Source organism: Colletotrichum higginsianum, chromosome 5 (assembly GCF_001672515.1).
Source record: "Colletotrichum higginsianum IMI 349063 chromosome 5, whole genome shotgun sequence".
NCBI classification, from domain to species: Eukaryota; Fungi; Ascomycota; class Sordariomycetes; order Glomerellales; family Glomerellaceae; genus Colletotrichum; species Colletotrichum higginsianum.
The window spans coordinates 469768-483009 of record NC_030958.1 but is presented as its reverse complement, the minus strand read 5'-3'; the positions used below and the strand labels follow the sequence as shown (position 1 = coordinate 483009).

The 13242-nt window shown below is 64.3% G+C and overlaps 2 protein-coding genes across 2 annotated transcripts; one reads left to right on the top strand and one right to left on the bottom strand.

Moving 5' to 3' along the window:
• Positions 1-738: 738 nt before the first annotated feature.
• On the top strand, positions 739-3154 carry CH63R_07084 (Amine oxidase; the record flags this gene model as incomplete). The annotated part of the gene is made up of 3 exons (XM_018302059.1): positions 739-1073; positions 1130-2758; positions 2893-3154. The coding sequence occupies 3 exons, from the start codon at positions 739-741 to the stop codon at positions 3152-3154; spliced, it is 2226 nt and encodes a 741-aa protein (XP_018156837.1).
• A 365-nt stretch (positions 3155-3519) lies between these two features.
• CH63R_07083 (Polyketide synthase) lies at positions 3520-13211 on the bottom strand (the record flags this gene model as incomplete). The annotated part of the gene is made up of 9 exons (XM_018302058.1): positions 3520-4203; positions 4382-4555; positions 4708-10495; positions 10593-11013; positions 11140-11348; positions 11506-11756; positions 12002-12236; positions 12264-12891; positions 13058-13211. The coding sequence occupies 9 exons, from the start codon at positions 13209-13211 to the stop codon at positions 3520-3522; spliced, it is 8544 nt and encodes a 2847-aa protein (XP_018156836.1).
• Positions 13212-13242: the final 31 nt, after the last annotated feature.

Sequence of the window (13242 nt, the reverse complement as noted above, 5' to 3'; positions counted from 1 at the left end):
ATTCGTCTGGCAAACAGAGCACCGCACCAACCATCGAGAGAGAGAGAGTCGGCTATCAAGCATTTTGCAAAAGTCCGCGTCCTCCAAGCTGGTGAGCCTGTCCTCCCAACGAGCCCTGCGGGAGGGCGGCAAAGACTTAGACGGCGCCGATGATGGCCGTGACCAGTCACGACGCCGCATCGCATGGACTTGCCGGATCCAGCAGTGGATCGTCGCTTTCTTCCCCTCCTTTCCTGGGGAAGAAACGATGAGATCTATCTCCAACCCATTTTGGAGAAAAGACTACGTTCGGATGGTGATGGGGCAATGGACGGGTCATTCTTTGTGCTTTGTATGTAACCCCGCCATTCCGGGTCGAGCAAAACGGGCTTCTCTACCCCGCCGTCGTGAGATGGTTCTTCTCTCCGGCCAACGAGCTGCTGGCTACGTCGAGCGGTTCGTCAGCGGGATATCTGCACTCATGACCGAATCTGGCGTTAAACGGTGCAAGTAAGCTGCACGCACGTCTGTAATCACCTGTCACGGCATTTGTAAATCGGGCCGCTGGCTCTCTAGCTGTCTGTTTGACTGGCTGAAAGGGCTCCTATCCTCGCACTACTGCAAGATTACCCTACTCGCCCAACTGGCATCTTGGCTTCGAATGGTAGATAAGAAGGACATTGACCGCCAGTGTTGTCGGCTGAATCCTCTACACTTGACCCCTTCGAACCGGAGCACCGGTCTCCATACAATCCCAACATGGCGCCGCATCCTTTGACAGCATTGTCCCGAGACGAGTTCAAGACGGCGCGGGACATTGTGACGAACCTGTACGGCTCCGATTCTAGTCTCTTTTATCGGGCCATCTTCCTACAGGAACCCAAGAAGGCCGAGCTGGTGCCGTTCCTCCAAGCCGAGCACGCAGGAACCATCACAGACGAGACGCCGCGACCTCCACGCCTGGCGAGGCTTCAGTACGATGTCATCAGGACCAGTAAGTTGCCCGAGCACACCCAGTCCGTCGTGGACTTGGGTTCGGGCAAAGAAGTCGATAGGACCGTCGCCGGGCCGCATTCCCACCCCGGTTATCTCCCGTGAGTTTCTTGCACCCAGCGAGCGGCACGACGAGCGTTCAACTGACTGCGAATAGCGACGAATTTGCGCTATTCCAAGACGCCTGCGTGGCATCCCAGCTCTTCAAAGACGCCATGGCCGACTTCTCCCTCCCGGAAGGCTTCACCGTCACCATAGACCCTTGGCCATACGGCGGCCCGGACGAAGGCGAGGACATCCCGTCGTACATGCAGGGCCTCGTCTTCGCGCGCGACGCCTCCAAGGACAACCTCGACTCGAACCACTACGGTTACCCGATCCCGATTATCCCCGTTATGGATTTCACCACCAAGGAGATTGTCCGCATCGACCGCCTTGCTACGGGCGGCGCCGGCGACGGCCTCAACCCCCGGCCGCCGTCCTCCAAACCGAGGCCGCTATTCGTCAACGCCAGATCTTCTGCCTCCTCCGAGTACGTTCCCGAGCTCCTCGACATGCCGCAGCGCGCGGACCTCAAGCCCATCAACATCACCCAGCCCGAGGGCGCCTCCTTCAGGGTCCACGCCGACAACCTCGTCGAGTGGCAGAAGTGGCGGTTCCGACTCGGCTTCACGCCGCGTGAGGGCGCCGTCCTGCACGACCTCTGCTACGACGGCCGCCCTGTGCTCTACCGCCTCAGCTACAGCGAGCTGACGGTGCCGTACGGCGACCCGCGGCCGCCGTTCCAGCGCAAGCAGGCCTTCGACCTCGGCGACGGCGGCTTCGGCCGCGTCGCCAACAACCTCGAGCTCGGCTGCGATTGCCTCGGCGCCATCCACTATCTCGACGCGCTGCTGGCCGACACGGAGGGCAACCCGACGATCGCCAAGGCCGTCGCGTGCCTGCACGAGCAGGACAACGGCATCGGGTGGAAACACACCAACTTCCGCACGAACCGCGCCGTCGTCACGAGGCTGCGCGAGTTCGTTGTCCAGTGCGTCGTCACGCTGGCCAACTACGAGTACGTTTTCGCCTACAAGCTCGACACGGCGGGCGGCATCACGCTTGAGACGCGCGCGACGGGCGTCATGAGCGTCGTGGCCGTGGACGAGGGCGCCGCGGCGTCCGACTACGGCGCCGTCGTCGCGCCCGGCGTGCTGGCGCAGAACCACCAGCACATCTTCGCCGTGCGCATCGACCCGGCCGTCGACTCGTACGAGGCCGGGGCCACGCGCGTCGTCGTCGAGGAGAGCGTCCCCGTGCCCCTCGACGCTGCGACGAACCCGCACGGCAACTACTACGAGGTCCGCAAGTCAGTCGTCGAGAGGGCGCGCTGGATCGACGCGGAACCGCGGCTGAACCGGGTTGTCAAGTTTGAGAACACGACGAAGCGCAACGCCGTGTCCGGACGCAACGTCGGGTTCAAGCTGACGCCGTCGGCTTCGCAGCTGCTGCTGGCGGACGAGCGGAGCCAGGTGTCCCGAAGGGCCAAGTTCGCGCGGCACCACGTCTGGGTCACGGGGTACCGCGACGACGAGCTCTGGGCGGCGGGAGAGTTTACGAACCAGAGCATCGAGGAGGTCGGCGGGGTGTGGGACATGGTCGCAAGGGGGGACTGGTTCGGTGATGGTGGTCATGGAGAGAATGGAGAGACTGGTGATGGTGGTGAGGGGGAAAAGAGCAGTCCCGTTGTCTGGAGCGTGTTCGGGTTGACGCACAACCCGCGCGTCGAGGACTGGCCTGTGATGTGAGTAACTCGTTTCCCATTCTCAAGTCCTCCTCCCCTTGTCCCCCCCCTTCGGTTTCCATGTGGGACCATCTCTCTGCTATGCTTTGTTGAGTCTTCTTCCCAACGAAGGACCGAGCTGATGATGGTCGTAGGCCCGTCGAGATTCACCACATGAACATCCGCCCCGCCGACTTCTTCACAGCAAACCCGGCACTTGACGTGCCGAGCACACGGAACACGGCGAGCGTCATTGTCCCGTGTTGCGGGCAGCAGAAGACGGACTCGGGTAACGGGGCGGACGGAGATGACGGGGACGGACAAAGGGTGCAGAGGGCGGCGTTGACGCATCTCCAGGGGCCGGGCCCGGATATCCCGGCGCGCGAGGCGGGCGCGCACGTCGAGGGGAGGGGATGAGGAGATGAGAAACCGGACGTGTAGTTGATTGTGTGGGGACTGGAAAGCAGTATAGATGTGAACAGATGATCCTGAAAGCACAATGCTTGTTTTTTTATCCATGAGTCTGAAAGTGTGCATATCACAGCAGGTCGAGAGGTCAACCATCAAGGGCTTGTTGCTGAAGGTCACACTACTTACCATCTCGGAGACCACCTCTACACAGGCTACTGCTTAAGAGGAAGCCTACAGCAAGCAGTCCCTATGCAGCTGTTAAGAAGCCAGCGAAGCCGGCCGGACTGGTTGATATATTCTATCTCGAGTAGCCCTTGCGTGCGTGCTGCGTGCTTCCCTCCCATTCAACATGATGGAATCTTGGCCCGTCTTCACCCAGCAAACTCGGCCTGGGAAGACCGGATAGTCTCCATCAAAGACGCCAGGGTGCCCCCGCCGACAATCTGGTTGAGGCCGAGGTCGACAGACCACTCGCGGCGGATGAAGTTCCGCAGCTCGACCGCCACGAGCGAGTCCAGCCCCAAGTCCTCCAACCTGGTGCTCGGGTCCAGCTCCTCGTGGTCGATCATGGTGATGTCGGCGACCTTTTGCATAAGGATGCCGAGCACCTCCCGGTTCTCCACGGCCCTTGGAGCCCTGCCGTCGCCGCTGCTGCTGCCGCCGCTGCCGCCGGCTCCTCGTCGTGCCATGTTGGCTCGGCCCGTCGCCACGGCGGCGGTGGCGGCGGCGATGCCGTTGCTCACGGCCATGGAGTAGTTTTGGTTCATCCACGGGAACCGCGCGGCGCGCCCGTCGACGCCGTCGCGGGCGGCGAAGCAGAAGGACAGGCCGAGGCCGTCGTCGGCGCCGTAGAGGGCGGACGGCGCGACGATGGCGCCCTTGACGAGGGCGTGGATGTGCTCCTCCCTCAGCGTGAGGCCGAGCGAGCGCCGCCAGCCGTCCTCGTCGCCCAGCGACTCGGCGACGTAGCCGATGTCCTCGACGAGGGGCAGGCAGAGGGAGCTGGCGGGGAGGCCGCGGGCCAGGCGGTATCGCGCAAACGAGTTCAGGAACGCCTATTTCGCAAAAGAGAGACAAGGAGGTTTTAGCTTCCACTCTCTCCTCTAGACTGCTTCTTTTCGAGCAACATTCTGATATCCCAAGTTGGAAGAAAGGAAAGGGAGGATGAGGAACTGGAGATAGAGAGAGAGAGAGAGAGAGAGAGAGAGAGAGAGAGAGAGAGATTGAACATACCGATGCTGCGCAGTAGGCTGGCTGGCCGAGGGTTCCAAAGACGCCCGTCATGGAGCTCAGAGAGACGAAGAAGTCCAGGTCCGGAAGGCGTTTGTGCAAGGTCCAGGCGGCGGCGACCTTTGGTGCCGTGATGTTTTGCCAGTCCTCAGAGGTCGTGTTGCTGAAGAGGGCATCCTGCGACGAAGTCGTTATTACACGCGTTTCTCAAGACGACAGAAACGGGAGTTGTTCTTTCTGGGGGTAAGGGGAAGGGGTCACATATGTCACATATGTCAAGCAAGCAAGCAAGCATAACAGCATCATGGGTTTCCATCCATTCCACTTACTCGGAGGTAGAGCGCCCCGTGTATCACGCCGCGCACGGGGGGCAGACCCGCGCTCGCGACCCCGTCTAGGGCGCGCGCGAGGTCCGACGGCTGCCCGACATCGCAGGCCACGGCGTGCAGACGGCCCGTGTAGGCCTCGAGCAGCCTGGCCACCTGGGGACGGGTCGCGCCGCTGCGGCCGAGGAGGAGGACGTGGCCGGCGCCGTTCCGGAGGAGCCACGCCGCCAGCGAGCGTCCGATGCCGCCCGTCCCGCCCGTGATGAGATAGGTGGCCTCGGAGGAGAGCCAAGAAGAAGAAGAGGGAGGAGAAGAAGAAGAAGAGGAAGAAGAAGGAGGAGAAGGAGGAAAAGAAGAAGAAGCCCGTGCCGGAGTCCCCAACCGCCTCCGTCGCTCGACCAGCACCGTGTCCGACGGCGACACGGTGACGACGGCCTTGCCGATGATGCGGCCCTGCTGCAACATCCTCAAAGCCTTGGGCAGCTCCGAAATCGGGACCAGCGTCAGCGGACTCAGCGGCCGGAAGACGCCCTGCTCGAGCAGCTCGACGATGCGGTCCATGGCCCTGCGCCGCTCGGCCGGGGGTCGCCGGGAGATGTCCAGACCCATGAATGTGGCGTTCCGGTCGAAGGGCCGCATGGCCAGACGGTTGTTGGCGAGGAAGTCGACGCGTCCGATCTCGACGAAGCGCCCGCCGTCGGCGACGAGGTCCCACGTCGCCTGGAGGAGGGGCCCGCTGAGCGAGTTCACGACGACGTCCACCCCTTTCCCCTTGGTCGCCCGCAGGATGTCGTCGCGGAAGTCCGCGGTGCGGCTGTCGAAGACGTCCGTCAGGCGGTAGGTCTGCCGGAGGAACTCCCGCCGCTCGGGCGTGCCGGCCGTGGCGAAGATGCGCGCGCCCACGTGCCGCGCGAGCTGGATGCAGACCTGGCCGACGGCGCCCGCCGCCGAGTGTACGAGCAGCGACTCGCCCGGCCGCAGCCCGGCCAAGGTCTCGAGGCAGGCGACGGCGGTGTAGTAGGCCGAGGGCAGCGACGCGGCCTCCTCGACGGTCAGGGCCGGCGGCACGCGCGTCGCGTGGTGGTGAGGGACGCGCACGAAGTTGGCGAAGCTGCTTTCGGCGTCCGTCGTGTAGAAGAAGACGCGGTCGCCGGCCCCGACGGACCGGACGTTGCGTCCCACGCGGAGCACCTCTCCGGCGCCCTCGCGGCCGGGGGCGTACCAGGGGATCGAGCCGAGGAGGACGAGCACGTCGCGGAAGTTGAGCGACGCCGCCTGGACCCTGACGAGGATGTCGTCGTCCGCCAGCTCCGTCTCGAGGAGCGGCGTCCGGCGGAAGTAGACGGCGTCGAGGTCGCCCGTCGACGAGACCGTCAGCTCGACCGCCTCGTCCTGCGGCAGCGGCCGCTCCTCCTTGGCGACGACCACGCCCGCGCCCGCGCCCGCGCCCATCAGCTCCTCCGCGAAGACCTCCCTGGCGGCTTCCATCTCGGCGAGGCGGACGACGTGGATCTGTCCGTCCTTGAGGACGAGGTCCTGGTCCCGGCGGAGCAGGAGCCTTCTCGCCGGGTCCGGCCCGTCCGGGATCAGGTGCTCGACGGCGATCCTGGCCGCTGCCCTAACCGACTGGCCCCTGTCTTTGAAGTCGTCGTCGTCGTCGTCGTCGTCAAAGACGGCCCCTTCCAGCAGGACCATCATCTTGTCCGGGTTCTCGTGGCGGAGAGACCGCAGCAGCCCCTTGCCCAGGCCGGCCTCGGCCGGGGCGAGGTGCGAGGAAACCCACAGGACGCCGGCGCTCTCGACGAGCATGCCCTTGAGCTCCTCGAACCGGCTCGCCGTCAGGTCCTCGAACACGCTGCGCCGGAGCCCGTCGACGAAGATGCAGTAGGTCTCCGCGTCCGCCTGGAACACGGAGAGTCGTTGGACTGGCGGCGACGACGGCGGTGACAACTTCGACGACTTCAACGACTTCAACGACAACCGCTCGCCCACTTCACGAGATACTTGCTCCGCGAACTCTCGCGTCTGGGTATCGTGGTCGCCATCGTCGTCGTCTCCTCCTTCCCAAAAGCCACAGACGGCCACTCGGGCTGGACGTTGAAGATGGCCGCCGGTCTCGTTGTCCACACCGGCCGTCGGCTGCTCAGGTTCAGGCTTATGCTCAGGCTCAAGCTCAGTCCCAGGCTCAGTGTCTGCATCATCTACGGCCGTGGACCATATGGCCGTGACGTTCCGCTCGGGGTGGCCCGGGTAGTCCTCGACAGCGCCGTCGATGCCGGTAAAGCCGCTGTCCTGGAGGGCGCGATGCCACACCTCCTGTCCGACGAGAGGCTCCCCCGACGCCCGGTACGCGTCCTCGGCGAGCCACCAGCCGGGGAGCCCGAGGTAGGCGAGGTCGAGGGGCGCCATGTGCATGCTCTCCAGCATCAGGAGGCGTCCCCCGGGCTTGAGGAGGCTCCTGACGTGCGACAGGCTCACGGCCATGTCGGGCGTGGCGTGCAGGACGAGCGAGGCGACGACGAGGTCGAAGGAGCCCGGCGCGAACGCGGCCCCCTGCGCGGCGGGGTCCCTGGAGATGTCGAGCCGGTCGAACGTCACGCGGCCGGACCACCGCGCCAGCTTGTCCCGGGCCTTGTCGAAGAAGCCGGGGGAGATGTCGGTGAAGACGTACTCGGCAAAGGGGAAGACGTCGGGCGACGACAGCGCGTCGAGGACCGGCTCGGTGGTGCCGGCCGTGCCGCCGCCGACCTCGAGGATGCGCAGCCGGGGCGTCGTCGCCGCCAGCGCGCGCGCGAACCTCGCCATGGCCTGGTTGCCGCGCCGGAAGGCGGCCTCGTCCTGGTAGTGCCGCCAGAGCAGGCCGTCCTGCATCATCAGCTCCAGCGACTGGACCTCGTTGCGCATGATGGGCACCAGCTGCTCGCCGATGATGCGCAGCAGCGTGCCGGCGGGGCCGATGGCGTCCGCGAGGGGTCGGAGGGAGGCCAGGGACAACGGGGCGCCGTCAGTAGTAGTAGTAGTAGTAGTAGTAGTAGTCGTAGTAGTAGTCGTAGTAGCAGCAGCAGCAACAGTAGTAGTAGTAGTATCAGTATTAGTAGTATCAGTAGATCCTTGGGCGAGACTATGAGAAAGACCAGGCCACGTGCTCGCGAACTTGCGCACGGCGGACCGCATCTTGATGAGGTGCGACGGCAGGTTCGTCAGGTCGTCGTCGGCCGTCTGCGGCAGCGCCAGCGCCATGTAGCCGCAGGCGACCTGGTTCCCCAGCCGCCGCTTCTCGAGCTGGTCGTGCTCGAGGGAGAAGTCGGCCGAGAGCATCGCCGCCAGGGCGCCGCCGTCGACGAGCCCGACGTGGGGCACGAGACGCTCGGCGTAGCTGGCGGGCATGCCGGCCACGATGCTCTCGGCCGTAGGCTGCCGGACGCGCTTGACCGTCGCCCTGTCGATCTCCAAGACGGGGATCCTGTCATGTCCGGGATCACCGGCGCCACCATCACCGGCACCGGCGCCGGCAAGGAGGGACCCCTGGAAGACGACAATGCTAAAGTCCATCCGGCCGTTCTGCCGGCTGTGATCGAGCACGCGGCTGACGACGGTGAAGGTCTGGCCGGCCTCGGCCCGGATGCGGTTCGACACGCGGAGCCGCGAGACGTTGGTCGGCACGTAGACGCCCCTCACGCCGTCGGCGCGTTCGTGGAGGATGTGGATGCCGTGGAAGAAGGAGTCGAGGGTGGGCGGATCGACGGTCACGGGGGAGAGGGAGAGGGAGGGAGAAGACGACGGGGGCGTCAGGGCACCCGCGCGCAAGACGGTGACGTGCGTTGTGACATCGTGGTCCGGACCCTCCCACAGCTCCGTCATGGTCGCGAACTCGGGGCCGTACGCCGTGCCGGAGCCGGCCGCCGTGCGGTACTCCTTGACCGGATCCATCCTCGTCGGTCCGGGGCCTCTGTTCTTCTTCATCATCATCAGGCGATCGAGGGCCTCCTCGGCCTCGGAGACGACAAAGCTCCTCGGGCTCAGCGGCTCGTGTTCCACCGCGATGCAGCCGCGGCAGTGCGAGGTCCAGCCGTTCTCTTCCGACCACGACAAGATGTCGAAGCTCCAGCCCGGCGATGATGACCTCGCCGCCGAGCCGGCGTCGTTCCCTGGGTCGAGCGGCCTCAGCTTGGTGGTCACGTCGACGCGCTGGTCCTCGATCATCTTCAGACTCCGTCTCACGGTCAGCTCCCTGACTGTCATGCTCTCCGGTGTGATGTTGCTGCCGCTGCCGGCCGCAAGTGCCGTGGTGGTGACGGTGCGCACAGCCTCGAGGGCCAGGGCCAGGAAGCCGGTGAAGGGGAACAGGACGTCGCCACCGACGACGTGGTCTCGCAGCCACGGCAGGTCGTCCATCGTGAAGACGTTGCGGAACGAGTGCTCGTCCCCCTCGCAGTGCGCCGTCCGACCGCCCAGGAGCGCGTTGTACGGCGTGCCGCCGAACAGCTTCTGCGCCGCGATGCGCGGCTGCTGCAGGTAGGTCGTCTCGTGGTTCCAGGCGTAGGCGGGCAGGTCCGTCACGAGCTTCGCGTTGTGCCGCGTGGTCTGGTTGATGTGCTCCCACTTCATGCTATCGTCGACGACTCCTCCCGCTTCGAAGAGGCGGCTGGCCAGGTCCAAGAGGGCCGCAACGGGGGGGGTCCCTCGCTGCAACGAGGCGAGATACGGCACCTGAGCTGGTGCTGGTGCTGCTGGTGTTGCTGTTGCTGCTGGTGTTTCTGCTGGTGCTCCTCCTCCATCATTCGACTGGGGAGAGTTGCTTCGCAGCAGGGCATCGATAGTCTGTCGGATGGGACCCCTGAGCGCCGGATGAGGGCCGACTTCGACCAGGAGGTTGGCATGTTTGCCCTGCTCGCCGTGACGGAGACTTAGCAGCCGTTTGAGCGCGTCCGAAAACAGCACCGGCTGGACGAGATTGCGCACCCAGTATGACGCGTCGAGATCCGACTCGACTTGGCCGGTAACGGAGGAGACAAAAACCGCGCGAGGGTGGGAGGAGGCGTCCGCCGCCGCCGGTCGAGTAGCCTTTCCCGGCCCGGGACCCACATTCGGACCCGGACCCGGACCCGGACCCGGACTCGGACTGCGGCAGTGATGCTCGATTAGAGCCCTGTACGACTCGGCCACCGTCTGCATGTGATGGGAGTGATACGCAACGTCGACCTTGAGTCTTCGGGGGTTCAGCCCCTGCTTCTCGGCTCGCTCCTCGACGGCCTGGAGGGCCTCTTGGTCTCCGGACAGGGTGACGGACGAAGGGCTGTTCACGGCCGCGACGGTCACCCTGCCACGATTGTCATCCGGTCCCAGAGTCTCGGCCACGAGCCTCTCGGCGTCCTCCTCTCCGACGCCGATGGCGACCATGCCTCCGCGGAGCAGCGCGGCCTCATTCTCCTCGTGCGCGGCCGCCTGCAGAGCGACCACTACCCGGCCACGGTAGTACGCGAGGGCAACCGCCGTATCGAACGAGACGAGACCCGCGGCGAACGCGGCCGCGATCTCGCCGCTGGAATGCCCCACCACGGCCGCCGGCGCCACGCCCCATGCGCGGAGAAGCCGGACCAGGCCGAGCTGGACGATGGTGCACGCCGGCTGGGAGAGTTCCGCGTCATCGATGCGCGAGTCGTCCCCCGACCGGGCCAGCTCTTCCTCGATCGACCATGGCGCTCCGAGTTTCGCGAGGCACCGCGACGCCTGTTCCATGGAGGCGGCGAAGGGTTGAAAGCGCCGGAGCCCGGTGGCCATACCTGCATGTCTGTATACATTCGACACGAATCAGTCTTCTTTTTTCTTTTTCTTTCTCTAATCCAGACAAGGTTACGTCGCCGCCGTGTATGAGAAACGTGACTTACTGAGCGCCCTGGCCCGTAAATACCAGCCCAGTGACAGGCACATCCCCCTTCAAGCTCGGTCCGCCCCTTTTCGCCGAGACATCGGCGGCAATCTCCAGCAGCCGCTCTCGCAGTTCGTCTCGGGACCGGGCCACGACCGCCCGCCGGGACTGCGCGAAATGCGTACGTCGCTGGGCCAGAGTGAAGCTGATGTCCCGCATCAAGCCCGGCACGTTTAGGGCTTCGTCCGAGGCCAGGTACCGGACGAGAGAGGCCGCGTAGGCGCCCAGGCTCGACCTCGACCCGGCAGAGAGGGCAAAGACTCGAGGTGTCTCGTCCGGCTGGCCGAGGCCACCGTCGTTCACTTGGCTGTTGTCGGGACGGTCGTTGTTGCTCTCAGGGGCTTGTTCCAGCAATATGGCCGAGTTGGCTCCGCCGAGCCCTACACGTCGTCAGCTAGTGCTGCTGCTGCTGATACTGCTGCGTGGATCATGCTTGATTTCATGCCCCCATCATGAACAGAGCGAAGAGTCCAACTTCTAGTCTCCAGTCCTGGTCTCTGTCTTACCGTAGTTGGTCACACATACCCGCCTGGGAGACGGAGACGACTCGGGCCACGGCATCGCCTCTTTCAGCACCCGCAGTCTGTCGGCGCCACTAGCTTCCAGGATGGCGGGGTTGAGCTTTTCGAAGTTGGCGTTGGGGAGCATGACACCTCGCTCGAGCATCATCGTCGCCTTGATGAGTGAGAGGAGGCCGCTGGCGCCTTCGAGATGTCTAGACATGTTGGAAATAGGAGTCTTCGTCAGCAAAAGCGCACCATTCCCCCATCTCCCACTCAACCGATAACCATGGAGGCATTAAACGAGGGATGCCGCAGAAGATGACATGATTTCTTTTCCTGATATCGTTTTTGGGGGGGACACAGACTCACCCTATATTCGACTTGACGGAACCGAGATAGACCGGGTCGGATGTCGATCGTGGACTCGCGTACACCGAAGCGATGGCGGCCGCGTCAATGGGATCGCCGACCGCGGTGCCCGTGCCGTGTCCCTCGACGAATCCGGTGTCCTTGGGATCCAGCCCGACTTCTCCGTGAACGCGCCTGGCCAAGGCCTCCTGGGCGTCTTGAGATGGCATCGTGATGCCACCGGCTATCCGGCCTGAATGGCTCGCTGCGGTCTAGAAGAGACGGCAAGTGAGTGATGCTCTGTGGAAGAAGTTGAAAACTCCCACGATGAGATGACAACAACACGACATAGAGGAGGCTTTGTGTCTTTTTATCTACATGGGCTCTTCCCAACGCAACGACAAGAAGACTGATATACCCTTTCTAAGAGACAACATGAAAGAGGGAAAGAAAGAAAAAGAAGGGAAAAAAAACGAAAAGGGAAACAAAAACAGACTACGAAAGGTGCATGACTTACATTGCGGACGACGGCTCGTACGGTGTCCCCATCGGCCAACGCCGCAGCCAAAGGCTTCACCACAAGACAGGCACTGCCTTCGCCCCGTCCGAAGCCGGAGGCCCGGTGATCGTAGGAAAAGCACTTCCCCTCGGGCGACAGCACGCCGACGGTGTCGAGCATCGACCACAGCTCGGGCCCGTTCAGCAGGTTCGCCGCCGACACCAGGGCGGCCTCGCACTCGCCGAGCCGGACGCTCTGGCACGCCAGGTGGAAGGCTCACGAGCTGCTGGCGCAGGCCGTGTCGACGGCGGCGCTCGGCCCGCGCAGGTCGAAGAGGTACGAGATGCGGTTCGCGAGCATGCACCCGGCGGTGCCGCTGGCGCTGTAGGCGCTCGTGGTCAGGAGGTCCTCGGCCGCGTGGCCGGCGTACGTCGACCCCTGGTGCGCCGCGAAGACGGCCACGTTGCGCCCGGCGACGTCCCGGAGCGTCCACCCGGCGCTCTCCAGGGCCTCGAAGGCGCACTCGGCGGTGATGCGCTGCTGCGGGTCCATGGCCTTGGCCTCGTCCCGCCGGACGTTGAAGAAGCCGGCGTCGAACGCGTGGATGTCCTGCGGCATGAAGTGGCCGCCCCGGGCGTGGATGTAGCCCGGCTTCTCGTGGTCCGGGCAGTAGTACGCGTCGTGGTTGAAGCGGGAGGACGGCACCCGAGACGATGCGCACCTCGCCTCGGCCAGGAGATCCCACAGGCCGGATCGTCCGACGACGGGAGCCCGGTAGGCGTACCCGACGATGGCCAAGGGTGAACGGGCGGCCTCTTGTTGTTGGCCGCCGCCCCCGTCATGGCTGATGATTGGGGGATTGGGTATTTTGTTTGAAGAGTGGCTCCGCGTCATTGTTGCGGCCGGGTCTGAAAGCTTGAGATGAATGGGACGGAAAAGGTAGACTTGTATGTAACCCACGCGTTGGGGGGGGGAGGCTTGGACTTTGAATACTCGCGCAATATTGATCGCCGGCAGCCCAGCAGATCGACATGGCTGGAAACACGCACATACACACACGGGCGTGAAACGTACCATCGGCGGCATTCGTTTTCGCACGCACCGGCAGCAGTCGAATGACCCGGGATCCCTGCCGGGTCAGATCGGCACTAGCGCCGCCGGCATCCCGCCGGGCATTCCCGGCCGGCACCCGGCTGTCGAACTCCGTTTCCTCGATCTTGTAAGTCATTCCCTCCAATCACTGACTCTATCTCTGTCTA